Source organism: Heloderma suspectum, chromosome 4, assembly GCF_057233095.1.
Source record: "Heloderma suspectum isolate Gila_16-S chromosome 4, 16-S_ref, whole genome shotgun sequence".
NCBI lineage: Eukaryota > Metazoa > Chordata > Lepidosauria > Squamata > Helodermatidae > Heloderma > Heloderma suspectum.
Genome location: NC_139461.1, coordinates 136253880 through 136269915, shown reverse-complemented (window position 1 = coordinate 136269915; position 16036 = coordinate 136253880). Strand labels below are relative to the sequence as shown.

The following is a 16036-nucleotide window of genomic DNA, read 5'->3' as shown; positions in this document are numbered from 1 at the left end:
TTCTGCCATTAGGGTGGTATTGTCTGCATATCTGAGGTTGTTCATAATTCTCCTGGCAATCTTAATTCCGACCTGTGATTCATCCAATATACAGCCTTGTCGTACTCCTTTCCCCATTTTGAACCAATCGGTTGTTCCATGTCTGGTTCTTACTGTTGCTTCTTGACCCTCGTACAGGTTTCTCAGGAGAAAGGTAAGGTGGTCTAGTGCTCCCATCTCTTTCAGAATTTGCCACAGTTTGCTGTGATCCACACAATCAAATGCTTTAGTGTAGTCAATGAAGCAGAAATAGACGTTTTTCTGGAATTCTCTTGCTTTCTCCATGATCCAGCGAAAGTTGGCGATTTGATCTCTAGTTCCTCTGCCTCTTCAAAACCCATCTTGTACGTCCGGTAGTTCTCGGTTCACATACTGCTGAAGCCTAGCTTGTACGATTTTGAGCATCTCCTTGCTGGCATGTGAAATGAGCGCAATTGTACGGTAGTTTGAAAACTCTTTGGCGTTGCCCTTCTTTGGAATTGGGATGTAAACCGACCTTTTCCAGTCTTGTGGCCATTGCTGAGTGTTCCAAATGTGTTGGCATATTGAATGCAGCACTTTAACAGCATCATCTTTTAGGATTTTAAATAGCTCAGCTGGAATACTGTCATCTCCTCTAGCTTTGTTGTTAGTAATGCTTCCTAAGGCCTACTTGACTTCACTCTCTAGGATGTCCGGCTCAGGTTCAGTGATCATGGCTATCACGGATATTAAGATCTTTCCTGTATAGTTCTTCTGTGTATTCTTTCTACCTCTTCTTAATCTCATCTGCTTCTGTGAGGTCCCTGCCTTCTTTGTCCTTTATCATGCCCGTCTTTGCACAAAACGTTCCCTTGAGATCTCCGATTTTCTTGAAGAGATCTCTAGTCTTTCCTATTCTATTGTTTTCCTCGATTTCTTTGCATTGTTCATTTAAGAGGGCCCTCTTGTCTCTCCTTGCTATTCTCTGGAACTCTGCATTCAGTTGGGTATATCTTCCCCTTTCTCCCTTGCTTTTCGCTTCCCTTCTTTCCTCAGCTACTTGTAAAGCCTGATCAGACAGCCGCTTGGCTTTCTTGCATTTCTTTTTCTTTGGGATGGATTGAGTTGCTGCCTCCTGAACAATGTTACGGACCTCCGTCCATAGTTCTTCAGGCACTCTGTCTATCAGGTCTAATCCCTGAAATCTATTCCTCACCTCCACTGTATATTCATAAGGGATATGATTTAGGTCATACCTGAATGGTTTAGTGGTTTTCCCGACGTTCTTCAATTTAAGCCGACATTTTGCGATAAGAAGCTCATGATCTGAGCCACAGTCAGCTCCAGGTCTTGTTTTTACCGACTGTATAGAGCTTCTCCATCTTTGGCTGCAAAGGACATAATCAATCTGATTTCAATATTGACCATCCGTGATATCCATGTGTAGAGTCGCCTCTTGTGCTGTTGGAAAAGAGTGTTTGCTACGATCAGCGTGTTCTCTTGGCAAAACTCTATTAGCTTTTGTCCTGCTTCGTTTTGTATACCAAGGCCATGCTTGCCTGTTCTCCCGGTGATTTCTTGACTTCCTACTTTAGCATTCCAATCCCCTATGATGAAGAGGACATCTTTTTTTGGTGTTAGTTCTAGAAGGTGTTGTAGGTCTTCATAGAATCGATCAACCTCAGCTTCTTCAGCCTCAGTGGTTGGGGCATAGACTTGAATTAATGTGATGGTGAATGGTTTGCCTTGGATTCGTACTGAGATCATTCTATCGTTTTTGAGATTGTACCCCAGTACTGCTTTTCCCACCCTTTTGTTGACTATGAGTGCTACTCCATTTCTTCTCAGGGATTCTTGCATTATATCACAGTAGTAGATATAATGGTCACCTGAATTAAATTCGCCCATGCTTGTCCATTTTAGTTCGCTGATTCCCAAGATGTCCATGTTCAATCTTGCCATCTCATGTTTGACCACCTCCAGCTTACCTTGATTCACTGATCTTACATTCCAGGTTCCTAAACAATATTGTTCTTTACAGCATCGGATTTTCTTTTCACCACCAGACACATCCACAGCTGAGTGTCCTTTTGGCTTTGGCCCAGCCACTTCACTCTTTCTGGCGCTACTTGGAAATTCCCTCTGCTCTTCCCCAGTAGTATATTGGAGTATATTGGAAGGACACCTTCTGACCTGAGGGGCTCATCTTCCGGTGTCATATCTTTTAGCCTTGCAATACGTTCCATGGGGTTTTCTTGGCAAGAATACTGGAGGGGGTTGCCATTTCCTTCTCCAGTGGACCACATTTTGTCAGAACTCTCCACCAAGACCTGTCCGTCTTGGGTGGCCCTGCACAGCATAGCTTATAGCTTCCTTGAGTTACGCAAGCCCCTTCGCCACAACAAGGCAGTGATCCATGAAGGGGCATAGCTTATGGCTTCACTGAGTTACGCAAGCCCCTTCGCCACAACAAGGCAGTGATCCATGAAGGGGATAGAAACCGTAGTCCCTATTGAATCGCTGATTAAAACAATCAAATTTCTTTATCCTCTCCTGCTCTACAATCTCATATTCCAAGCAAGCCCCTGATTTCAATTTCTTTAGAACTGTCACCCTGAGGTACTTGATGGTATGTCCAGGGAGGTTAAAGTGTTCACTGACAGGCTTATTGATGTTCTTATGCTTGATTTATGTCCATTTAATATTTGTTTTAAAGGTAGACTAGTTTGGCCAATGTAAGTTGCTTTTTAGGCATTAGATGCAGGAGAATAAATACACAATATTCGATGATGCACAAGTATTCTTGCGCTAGATGTAGTAGATAGCCCCACTGGTGTTTATTAATGAGCACAGTTGGCATTTAGGTGTATTGTAAAGTCTGGTACCTTGCTCTGAGCCCAGTGATAAGGTTTTGAAGCAACAACTGCTTCAGGTTAGGATTCACCAGAGGCTTACTTGGAACATGAGCTTGCAAAACAACAGATGATAAGGTAGGTAAAAAAAGGAAAATGTCAGAACCTTTCTGAGAAAATTGCCTTTGATTGTGTTAATCAGGGCCTCCATAGGGTCTCCTCTTATTTCTCATCACTGAATGGGAAAAGCTCCCTTCACTGTTACTGTAGTGGCCACAACAAACACTATAAACCTTTTATCAACATATATACTTTTTAATGTGGAAGTGTTTTCAAAGAGGTGACTCGTGTGAAAACTGAGATGACGTGGGACCCATTCTCATAACCATTTCTGGCATGACGTCTCTGCGTACACTGACTTCCAGTGATGTGAGATGGACATTTTTCTAGTCCTTAATTTTTCTGCAGAAAAAATCCATTTCATAAGTTCATTACTAACAATGAATGGTTGCCAATTCCAAATACGGTATTAGGCAAATCTGACAGTTTCAAAGTTGTAGATGAGTGGTTATCAGCATATCATGCACAGTTCTTTGGGTTGTTAAACTGTATTAGTGCATCAACAGTTTTCAGTACCTTTGTTTTTTTCTTAAATTTAAACAATGACCTGGTTCACATGTCATGGCAGCAATTCCTGGGTTGTTTAACCCAGGAATTGTCAGGGCTGAGCACCACGCACAACCCTTTCCAATTTAATGTTTAAATTTTTTTTTTGTGACATGCAAACCCAGAAACTCTGGTACATGCTACTGTCTTTAATTTTTTACAAGTATTTCAATAGATATTCTATGTATTATAACAATTAAATCTCATTAAAGGCACAATCCTATGCTTGATTAGACAGAAAAAAGTCCTACAACTCCCAACATTTGCTGGCCATGCTGGCTGGGGAAAGCTGGGAGCTGTAGGACCTTTTCTGTCTAAACATGCATAGGCTTGCATTTTAAGTGTGCTTTAATTTCTCTCATCAAATATTTCAGGTAAAATATCTGTGCTGCATTGGGACAAAAAAATAACATGGGGTACATTTTGCAATCTTTGTCATTTACTAAATGACGAAGTAAAATAAATATGCTAAATTAGATTACACTAAAAAAATTTCCAGTGCAAACTGAAAAGTTACCAGTTCAAACTTTTCCAGAAAACCCACATCACCTCTGACTTCAAGCCACAGGCACCACATGCAATAGCAGTTGTATGGAAGTCAACACCATGCCATAAATCTGCATGTATCAACTTTTCATATGTATGATAGCTTTCAAAAAGTTAGCCTTGTGCCAGTGGAAACTTCCCTTCCAGGCCTAACAGCAGCTTTAAGGGGGGGGGGGGATTTTCACTGCGACTATGGTGCAGGAAGGACAAGGGTTAACCCCCCATGTGCCATATTCCTGATCGCCACACCCCAAAGCTGCAATTTAAAGTATTTAAAATGCATCGCTACATTACATGTTTAACATCACATAAAGAGTTTGACCTCAGATTCCATCTGATTTAGGGCAACAGAAAAGTTTCCAATTCAACATTTTCTGGTAAACTCACATCACTACAAGACCCTTTAAGAGCAGAAATAGGGGAAAGCAGCGCTGCCAATGAAAACAGCTGCCCTGTAACAATGTGTGTGTGTGTGTGGGGGGGGGGATCAAATGTAGGTTCCAACTAATGCAGATTTTATATTCACATTGCAGATTTAAAGAAAAGCCCCTCCATATAGCTACTCCCTGCACTTCTTTAGCAATTGTTTGCAGGTTTTCTTCATTCAATTTTCTTCTATATTCGTAAGAATTTCTCTTTTGGAAACAATTTCCCCCCCACAGACTTATGAACAGAGTGCAATCCCCACAGCAGGTCAACAGCACTAAACATATGTACTGCTCACCATTCTAGCAGAAATCTCTCTCAATTTGCGTTCAGCAGTTCCCAGACAAGGCGGACATGCAAAAACGGCGGTGTGTGTGTGTGTGTGTAGAGAAGAATCTTCTAACCATGTTAGAGGAAGACAACAGGTAACCTGGCTGGGTTAAATGCTCCTTAGTATGACTGGAGAATATGCATCACCAAAAAAATATATTTGGAGCCCCTATGGATTCACTACAGAAAGTAATTGTTCTTCTTAGGTGGTTGTGTACACAACACATCCTGCTTTGCCAGCTCACCACCTGGTGGGACTAAGTCACACCCACTCAGATTGGATTTACCCTTTTGCCTGGCTCTCGCTCTCCTACACACACACACACACACACACAAATGCACTGAGGTGACCACTTCATGCACCTGAGGAAGTAAGTCCAGTGCAATCCTCTGCATGTTCATTTGGAAACGTCCCACCACCTTCAGAGGGGGTTACTCAAACGCCGTTATGACTGCAGTTCCAGTCTACGAAAGGCTACGAGAACCACAATAAATTCGTTCTTCTTTAACTCGCCGCAAGACCCTTGTTGTTTTCCTGCAAGGGCTGGCAGAGCTACCTCTCTGCACTGCACAGGCGAAGGAACAGACAGCACAGCTGAAGTGGCAAAACTAGGCTGCTGCGTCTCCTCCTCGGAAATGCCCCCTCCACCCTCCGCCTAACGAAGTTTCCCCACGCGGAGGGAAGCGTCCCCCGCCGTACAGCGCCAGGCGCCGCTTCCTGCCCCGCTCTGCACTCACAGCGGGTGGCGCCGCTCGGGCAGCCGGCGGTGGAGCGAGATGCGGTCGCTCAGGTAGATGTTGATCTGGTGCAGCCGGACGCTCTCCTCTTGGCGGCGTTGCTCAGCCTCGCTCAACTCCAGCCGCGCGGGCCGGCCCAGCTCGCCCAGCTCCGTCTCCCTGCCCAGCGGCGGCTTGTCATACACGGGCCTGCGGAGCCGCCGCTGGGCGAGCTCGGGGGGCAGCGAAGGCGGCGCCGCTCCTTCGCCTCCTGGGCCGGGCTCGGAGTCCGCAGGGCCCCGTTGCCACAGCAACAGCAAGCCCAGCGCCCCGAGCCCCGCCAACAGGGCCGCCGCCGCCGCCGCCCCTCCCCCGCGGGGGACCCGCACTCGCCGGCCCCGCCGCATCCCAGCGGGTCAGGAGCGCTCTAGCCCGGGCCCCTTCGGCTATCCCCGCAAGACCAGAGCGGGGGGGGCGGGGCGGGGCGGGGCTGAAGCCGCAATAAAGAAGCTCGGGCAGGCGGGGGGGGCCGGCCCGCCCGCGCCGCCTTCCCTGGTCTAATAAGCGCGGAAGCGGCTCTCCGGCCTGGCTGCCCGCTTCAGAACTTCGATTAGGCCGTGGCGGGCGAGGCGGGAATAGCGAAGGCGAAGCAGCAGCCGCGCCTCTTGAAGTCATCTCACGAAAAGAGCGACTGGGGACGGGATGCGTTGAGTAGGGGATCCCCTCTCCCGCATCCCTTCACCGGGAGACACAAATTAGTGCTGCCACCCAGTCATGATCGGGCTTTTACGCGTGGATTATATCTCGAGAGCTCTGTGCCGCAGTAGTACATTAACTGCCACTGTACTAGTTTTAACCGTGTTTTATATGTTTTATATTGATTTTGCCCGTCTGTGACCGTAATAAATGAATTCATCCATTGAGGTGGTCTCTGATGTGCGTGTATAGTCCCCTAACTTATTGGTTTTGGGGGGACTTCAATGTACATTCAGAGGCCGTCCTCGCGGGGGCACCTCGGGACTTCATGGAGACCATGGCTTCCTGGGAGCTGCACCCTGTTCCAGCTGGGCCCACCCATGTAGCCAGTCATGTGCTAGACCTTGTGTTTGTTTCTGGAGAAGCGGGGAGTGATCTGGAAGTCGGGGGTATATCCACCACCCCCTTGTCATGGTCAGATCACTAGCTGGTGACGCTGGACTTCTCGGTTTCACAACCCCTCTGCAGGGGTGGAGGACCCATTAAAATGGTCTGCCCCAGGCGTCTTGTGGATCCCAATTGATTTGTAAACACACTTGGGGATTCTTTGGAGCACACAAATGGCCACTCGGTCGAGATCCTGGTAGGTGGGTGGAATGCCACAATCACTGGGGCATTAGATCGGGTGGCTCCGAAACGCCCTCTCCCCCTGAACAGGGCTCGGACTGTACCATGGTTCAATCCGCGGTTACGAGCTCTGAAACAGGAGATGAGACAGCTAGAGCGCCGGTGGCGGAAGTCTCGCTCCAAAGATGATCAGACACAGGCTAGAGCTGTATCTTCAGCCTATCACGTGGCGGTGAAGGCAGCAAAAAAGGAATATTATGCTGCCTCTATCATGTCTGCAGGGTGCCGTCCCAGGACACTGTTCCAAGTGGTCCGGAGCCTGGTCAGTCCAGTTGCTCTGGAACTGCTGGAGCATTCTAAGGCCTCCTGTGAGGCCTTGGCAAGGCACTTCGCAGATAAAATTGATCGGATTAGGAGTGTTATTCCATGCGCCGTGGATATCGTTAGCGAGCAAGAGGTGGTCTCCGGCAAACCAGTTTTGTGGGATCGGTCCCAGCGTCTTCCTTCTGATGAAGTGGACAAGGTGCTTTCATCTGTAAAGCCGACCACCTGCTTACTTGATCCTTGCCCATCTTGGCTCATTATGAGCTGCAGAGAGAGGCTGGGTGAGGGGATCAGGGTGCTGGTGAACGCCTCCCTTGAGGGGGGAGTGATGCCATCAGCTCTCAAGGAGGCAGTGATAAGACTGCTTTTAAAAAAGTCCTCCTTGGATCCCCAAGTTCTGAACAACTTTCGCCCAGTCTCGAATCTGCCATTTTTGGGCAAGGTGATTGAGCAGGTGGTGGCGATACAGTTGAAGGCACACTTGGAAGAAGCCAATTATCTAGATCCATTTTAGTCGGACTTCAGGCCTGGGCATGGGACAGAAATGGCCTTAGTTGCCTTGGTGGATGATATGAGGAGGGCTTTGGATAAGGGCCTATGCTCTTGCCTTGTTCTCCTCGACCTCTCAGCGGCTTATGATACTGTTGACCACGGTATCCTCCTGGACTACCTGGAGGGGTTGGGCATTGGAGACACCATATTACAGTGGTTCCGGTTCTTCCTTTCCAGCAGGTACCAGAGGATAACACTGGGCCGCTCACTTGTGGGGTGCCACAGGGTTCCATCCTCTCCCTGATGCTATTTAACATCTATCTGAAGTGGCTGGGGGCTATCATCAGGAGGTTTGGGGTGTGGCGTCATCAGTATGCAGATGACACTCAGCTCTACCTCTCGTTTAAATCTTCACCAAGGTTGGCCGTAGAATCCCTGTCCAAATGTCTGGAGACGGTGAGTGGCTGGAAGGGGAGTAATAAGCTGAACCCTGACAAGACCGAGGTAATTTTGGTGGTAGACAAGAGGAGGTTGGGGGATGTTGACCTGGTGTTGAATGGGGTAAGGCTACCCATGAAAGACCAGGTCCACAACCTAGGGGTCATTTTAGACTCCCAGCTGTCCGTGGAGGCTCAGGTGTCAGCTGTGAGCCGTACAGCGCTGTACCAACTCCATCTGATACAGCAGCCGCGCCCCTACCTTCCCAACCATCTGCTCCCATCAGTAGTACATGCCCTTGTCTCCTCTCGTCTACTGTACTGTGCTCTGCGTGGGATTACCCTTGAAGACAGTGTGGAAGCTGCAGCTGGTACAGAACGCGGCGGCTGGCCTGATTAAAGGCAGCGGCTGGCATGATCACATCACTCCGGTGCTGAAGGAGTTGCACTGGTTACCAGTTGTTTTCCAGGCCAAATTCAAAGTGTTGGTTTTGACCTTTAAAACCCTATACGGTTCTGGCCCAGCCTATCTTAAGGAGCACCTCCAGCAACACCAGACAGGCTGCTCAACAAGATCAGCCTCAGATGGCCTTCTCTCTGTCCCATCAGCCAGGACAGCTAGGCTGGTGAGAACGAGGGAGAGGGCCTTCTCTGTGGTGGCCCCTACTCTGTGGAACTCCCTCCCTAGGGAACTCCGGCATGCCCCCTCTTTGATGAGCTTCCTCTGGGCTTTGAAAACCTGGCTATTCAAGCAGACATTTGGGGTGGGTTAGGGTATTTTTAGAAATATGATGTTTTAATGTAGAATTTTATTGTTTTAAAACTGTTGTATTGCTGTACATCGCCCAGAGTGGCCGGGTGACCGGCCAGATGGGCGATTAAGAAATTAAATAAATAGAATAAAAATTCATTTAAATTAACTTCCCCATATTTTTGTTGCTATAATTGTCAACAGTTCTTACTCCCCAGAAAGGGAATCTCAATGGGTAATAATAAATTTCAAGCAATTAAATGTTGACAGATACATTCGTTGCTGACAGGTCGAATTAATTAATTAGGTGGTGTACTGTATTGATACGATGCTGAAGTTGGTTACTAGTTCCCAATTCATTCATGCAAATGTTCAAAACAGGGCTCAATCAATAAACTAAATAAGCACCTAATGTTTACATTCCCCAGAGCCAAAAAAATAAGCATTGGACTACCTACTATCATATATCACCATGATTAGGGGTTCTTCCCTTAAAAAAAAACAAAAATTCTTACCTAATCAAAGCCATTTTTGTATAATGACACCAGATGACAATTACAAATAAGAAACTGGAGGTATGAACCCCAACAATAATCTTTGAACCACCCAAATTATGCACCCACATTGGTTATTATTGGCAAGGGGGCACCGTTCTTTATCATGTTCTGTGCCCAAAGAAACTGTGGGGCTTGATACAATTCCATTCCATCACATAGAGGACACTCTCCTGGTTCATACGTCCAGTTTTATATTTGTAATTGTCATCTGGGGGTAATTGCACATTAATGTGCGCTGTGCAAAAAGTGCTTTGATTTGATAGAAATATTGTTTATCTTGCAGGGGAGAGTTCCCCAATCAAGGCAATATATGATATGCGACAGTCCAAAGCTTATTTTGGGGTGTATTGTAAGGGCATATAAACTTTTAAGTCCTTATGTAGTTTACTGATTGAGTTCTGCTTCAAATGTTTATGCTAATGAGGAACTGGGAATTGGTAACCAACTGGTTGCTGGTGGTGACAGCTGAGGGGGCAGGAGCCTTCATGAGGCTGGCCTTTCAGCAGGACTAATGGCCCTGCTCTCCCTCTAATCTTCCTCAACTAAATGTAACTAGATATCCATGATTATGTCATGATCCCAAAACTTCCATTGATGTCTGACTCATTTTGCTCCATTGATGGGGTGAATATCCATGATTTTCTATAGGTTTGGTTTGTTCTTGTTGTCATCATCATTATTATCATTATTATTATTAACAACAAGTACGACCTGCAACAAAATGTTGCAATATGCTCCTCTTCAGGGTTCCAGCCAGCCTCTATCAATAGGTATTATCCATGATAGCTAAACTGAACACCATTTTCAGAGGTAGTATACCACTGAATACTAGACGCTGAACAGCAGCAGCAGGGAAAGGCTTTCATCTTTATGCCCTGCTTATGGGTTTCCTGGAATCATGTGGTTGGCCCCTATAGGAAATAAATGAATTCCTGTTCCAGTCCAGGAAGTCTGCTCTTGTGTGTTGTATGACCAACTGCCTATGAGTCTCCTCACACATTATGCGCCCAGTCCAGGCAGAGATCTGCATCCTTTCCAATTTGGTTATCCAGGTCACCCTTACTTAGATATTTGAGGAAATAATGGGCAGTATCCAATGTAACACTTCTACTAATGTAAACTATGTTCCACTAAAGTAAATGACCTGTAGTGCAACACCAACAGCACTTGCTGGTGCTACAGGTTTCACTAGAAAACTTTTTGCTCCAGCAAGCACTACAGGCATTATGCTAGTCGTTTATGCTAGTGCAATGTAATATACGTTAGCAGTAGAGTTGTAATAGATACTGTTCAATGTTTTCTAACACAAACCTGAGATATAGTGTGCAACAAACTGAAGGCCCAAACTCCCTTAGAGCACAATCCTATACATGTTTTGACAGAGAAAAGGCCTATAGCTCCCAGTATTCCCCAGCCAGCCATAAGAATTGCACCCTTATTCTCTTCAGACTCCCCCTTTTCTGCCCAAAGGCATCCTCCACCCATAATCCTCAATGCAGGCCCAGGTATAGGCACAGTGCTTTGCATCATTCCACATAAATGTGTGGGAGGGAAGGAAGAAAGACATCTCCTTAACCTTAGACCTGTCAGCACCACTTCCTTAACTTCAACAATGTGTTAAGTATCGCCATTTGTGCATACTTGCAGAATCTGACACAGATATAATCCTCTCTGATTGGAACCTTCTCTCCCACTCCCCACCTGCCTAGAACCCAATATAAAAATAGCTAATTTTCTAAACATGGCTTGGCTCTGTCTTCACTGACCTGGTGAAAACTCTGCTATATCTCCTCCAAGACAAGTCCCATGCTGTCTGTCTGTGTCAGCCAAGCTAACAATACTTCTGGACTTGTAAGTGTGAAAGTACGTTAAATGTTGTACCAGTCTTGGTTCAGGTTGAAAGTAGTTACCTTTGTTAAAAAAACACACACACAACTTGCCATTTCTCTATCTTCGTCTTAACTCCTTAATAACATTACATAAATTGGACCTCTTAGGGTGTCATGTATATGCAGTCCCACTCACTCACCTAACTGCTCAGCTACGCTCTAATACTTTTAAGAGAAGGAAACAAGAATAACAAGTTGGATCTGGTGGTGACTAGTAGATTTGGCATTACCTTCCAGGTGAAGTCCTTTTATTTTCCCAGGCATTTTAGCATTTTAGTCTTTTAGCTGTGTTGTTTGAAATCTGCTATTATATTTTAAATCTCTGCATTGCTGCTAGGTTTTATTCTGGTTGAACTTTTATACTGTAGTTTTAAGCTTTTATATTTTATATTGTATTTTAGGCTGTATTTTGTAGTTTACATTTTTGTGAACTGTCCAGAGAGCTTCGGCTATTGGGTGGTATAGAAATGTAATAAATACTCTCAGGAATCCCAGAATCCTGTAGTAATTCCAGCTCAGAGTTAGGAAATAATCATGGCTGGTGGCTGCTAACACACAGGATACCTCTGTTGGTTCTCTGGGACAGGTAGGTGGGTGTGCCTACATCACCACATAGTTTGTCTTGTTTTTCTAGCTACCATATTGTTCTCTGTTTCAGTCAATCGATCTTTATTTACAGTCAACAGACCATCATATTGAATATATACATATTAATAAAATACATATTAGTACATACATAAATACATATTAGTAAAATAGAAGGCTACAAAATCTGTAAAGAACTGAACAGTAAGTTTGTCCCTGTCCCTGTCACAATATTGAGGTGGAGTCCATCTTGCATATTCTATTTCACTGCAGCTACTATCAAGAGGCTAGAAAAGACCTAATATATCCCATCACACAGTTTCTCCTTGGCTACTCTTGATTCCCTTATGATTATTTTACTCCAAGGCACCAACAAGTTAATACTGGTTGGGGACACCTTTACCTTTACCTTTAGATGCACTTGGCAAGCACCAAAAATCGTTTTAGCATCCCGAAACTGTTTAGGAAAAAGGACTACTTGCCAACTTCTACTCAAAAATGTGTGAGCATGCCAGAGTCCCACAAAATACAGAAACCTAAAAGGCTATTAAATTAGTTGCAGGGAACCTGCTGTGGCACTAGAACGACTTAGGACGCAATCCTAAGCATGTTTAGACAGAGAAAAGGCCTACAACTCCCAGCATTCCCCAGCCAGCTAAGAATGCTGGGAGTTGTAGGCCTTTTCCTCTGTCAAAACATGCATAGGATTGCGCCCTTAGTAAAGGAACCACTTATATTAAAACGGCGTGAGGGCTCAGAGAGGCGCATGGCTGTTCGTGGAAGACTTGTGGTTGTGGGTATTTTGAGGAATCTATAGCATGTAAATCACTAACAGTGCAATTTCATACATGTTTACTCAGAGATAAGTCTGTGTTCAGTAGGATTTACTTCCTGGCAAGTGCGCTTACAATCCTATGCGCTCTTTCCTGGGAGAGGAGTAAGCCCTATTATTAAACACAATTACACAAGGCTAGCCCTGTCATTCATTTGAGGCAGTTGCCTCCAACAGCAGATTCTGGATGTCCCGAAAAGGCAGCCAATAGTTATGGAATGGATTATTGTATTTTTACTGGCACGGAGCAGGAGAGTTGCTTGGGGGATTTTCTGATTTAGGTGCCAGTATAATCTGGCTGGCCTTGGGTAGTAGGCACCTTGACTTTCTGCTCCGCCTCAGGCAGCAGTATGGGTCTTGGCAAGGCCAGTCTTACTTCTGAGTAAAAGCTCGTAGGGTCGCACTGTAAGAATCTGGTGGGTGTGGAGGGAGCCCTGTAGGTTTCAGAATGCGTGGAATGGAAATGTTTCAGAGAAGCGCTGTTACCGTTGTTGGCTCTACGCGTGTGAATAATGACCGAGGAGGGGAGCTGCGGCGCACGCAGAGAGAGCTTCCAGGGCGGATTCCCTTTCCCGCTTTAATGGGAACCATCCGTCCCCGCGCCGCGCCTCGGAGGCCTCAGCAATGCAGCCCTCCCCTCCGGTGTGTGTGGAGAAACTGCCGCTCCGGCCGGGTCCCTCCTTCCTTCCCTCCCTCCTTCCTTCCTTCTCTCCTACGGGCGGAGCGGAGGAAGACAACAGAGGAAGCCGGCGGCGCGTCAGGGTCGCCAATGGGGGAGTGCGGGGTGCCCGCTGGTGTCCAGCTGCTGCTCCGCGCTTGCGACCAGGGCGACTGCGAATGCGCCCGGCGGCTGCTGCTGGGACCCCCGGCGGCCGCTGAAGAGGCGGCGGCCGCGGCCGAGCCCGGCAGCGGCGCGTCTGGCGCGCTTGGGGCTGCGGCGGACGTCCCTCCCGGCTCGGTGCCCGTGGACGGCACTGACGAGGCGGGCAACACGGGGCTGCAGTTCGCGGCGGCCGGGGGCCATGAGGAGCTGGTGGGCTTCCTGCTGCGGAGGGGGGCCTCGGTGCACAGCTGGAACCACTGCGGCTGGAGCCCGCTCATGCAAGCGGCCAGGTGAGCGCGGGCGAGGCGTCTCCAACCCAGCAGGGCGAGAGCAGGCTGCGGAGGGCGCAGGCGGGGCTGGAGGTGCGTGTCTCGAGCGCGCCGCCTGCAGCCCACGGTCGGGATAAGCTGGCGAGCGGGGGGCCCGGGGGGCGAACGTCGCTAGCCTCCCTTTTAACGCAGAAAGGGAAGGCCCCTGCTGGACTGCTTGAATTCTTGAGTTACCTAACAGCGCCCCCAGCCGATTAACGAATGTCAAGCTCTCGGTTAATCATCTGCCTTTTAATCGTCTTAAGCTGATTGGTGGGAGATTCAGGGCAGATAGAACAAAAGGAATTACTTCACACAGCGCGTAGTTAAACGTGGAGTTTGCCACCACAAGACATAGCGATGGCCACCAAGTTGGATGGCTGTAAAAGGGAAATAGACAAATTCATGGAGGTCGAGGCTATCAGTGGCCACTAGTCATGATGGCCACATGCTGCCTCCCGGTATCAGATGCCTATGTGCACCAATTGCTGAGGAGTCCGAGCAGTAAGGTGCTATCCTACTCATGTGCTACTTGTGTGTTTCCCACAGGCAGCTGGTTGACAGCTGTATGAGTAGCATGTTGTGCTAGATGGACCCTTGGTCAGATCCAGCGTGGTTCTTCTTATGTTCTTATGATTTACATGGAAACAAACTTGTATATATTATTCAAAGCATCAGTATAGATGCCTTTTAGGAGATAGTGGAACACTGCTTTTTTCAGGAGTATTTTCGTTTTTAGTTAAAAAGGCAATGTGTGAAAGAGACAAATATATGTTCAGATGGAAACATGTATCAAGGGGTCAAAGTGGATCTTATAGCAGCCTGACCCATGTGTTAGAGTGTGGCTTCTGTCCACTTCACTGCAGGAAGGTGGGGACATTTAAACTTCAGCATGGGTGAGTAGGAGGGGGGTTCTGAATCCTTCCCCAGACTGCATTCTGTCCCCTGATACCATTTATTCCCAGCCATTTTTGTCCCTGTGGTGTTGCAGTCTGGAAGCCAAACCAGGGATAAAACCAATGGGTGACAAGCAATTTTGCGGAGGAAGCACAGATGGGAAAAGGATTCACTCCTCCTCCTCCAGTATATTCTGTGTTTTAAATGCTCCTCTTATGGAAATATTTGCAAACTGAAGGGCTGGATATTAAACATTTTCAAAGAAATACATAATAGCACATAGGCCATGATGCTAAAATGTCTAGTTTGTCCCTAACAGACAAGAACAGCTATAATTCCCTGTTGAATGTACCCTTGGTTCCACACCTGTTGTTGCTGCCACATAATATCTGGAATGGCCCCAAGATACTGAAAAGGGTGTAAGATTACACGAAATATAATAGACTAGAGCTACAACTCATTGTTAGAAAGAAAGGCCATCTTTAATATTTTTTCATTCCTTATTGCAGTTGCACACATCAAAACCAAAGTAGCCACAAGCAGCACTGCCCCCTTTACTACAGGTTTACTCCTGTGCCTGTCATAGCAGCCTGACACCAGACCCAGTTCAAACATAGATGTCCCAGTAACATCTTTTATTTGGTGCTGACTGGGACCAGCTGTAAGAGCATGTGTCTGGCACCATGCAAATTATGTCTTGTGTGAGCCAAACAAAGGTATATTTGATGTATACACGAATGCACAGACGCATCACAGCACCTTCCATCCATGAGATATGTGCCCGTTTTGTTCTTTAAATTTGACTCTTCCCAATACACACTTTGGGGCAAATAAAGACATGGGGCTGCTGCCATCATATTTAGTTTGCACCTAAGGATTCCTTAAAACAACCATGCAAGGCAGGCCTGTTCTTATTATTCCCATATTACAAAATCATGGACTTTTATTAGGACTAACTAACTCACAGGGCTCTATGCAAGCTCTGAGCTATACATAACCCTCCATCTAGATGTTCAAGAACAAATGTTGAAAACCAAAAAATTAATTTTTGGAGAGAGCAATCCTATGGCTGCTAGAGAATGTCTAGATGGCCACAGGATTTTTTGGTTTCTGGGAACCAAGCTTGGTCCTCAGAAACCTCACTCCCTGCCTCCTCCTGCACCGCCTCGTAGGCAGCACGGTTCTTCCCCATCTCTGGGGAACTCGTAACTGCAGTGCAGAGCAGGCGAAAAAGTGGTGTTCCCGAGGGCGAGGAGGGGAGGAGACCACAGAAGTGTCATT

At 46.7% G+C, this 16036-nt stretch overlaps 2 protein-coding genes across 3 annotated transcripts in view; one reads left to right on the top strand and one right to left on the bottom strand.

Annotated features, from left to right (window-relative positions):
- GALNT12 (polypeptide N-acetylgalactosaminyltransferase 12) overlaps window positions 1-6145 on the bottom strand; it is a 52314-nt gene extending 46169 nt beyond the window's left edge. Inside the window, exon 1 of the mRNA XM_084850623.1 lies at window positions 5559-6145. Within this exon, the coding sequence (XP_084706749.1) occupies window positions 5559-5944 (386 nt within the window). The 5' untranslated portion in view covers window positions 5945-6145. The remainder of the gene's footprint in view (window positions 1-5558) is intronic.
- Window positions 5481-16036, top strand: part of ANKS6 (ankyrin repeat and sterile alpha motif domain containing 6) — a 49566-nt gene continuing 39010 nt past the window's right edge. The window contains exon 1 of one of the 2 annotated variants that reach the window (XM_084850622.1): window positions 5481-5611. In XM_084850622.1, the coding sequence (XP_084706748.1) occupies window positions 5598-5611 (14 nt within the window). In that variant the 5' untranslated portion in view covers window positions 5481-5597. Of the gene's footprint in view, window positions 5612-13440; window positions 13841-16036 lie in introns of those variants that run through there. The other variant, XM_084850621.1, reaches the window with a different exon arrangement.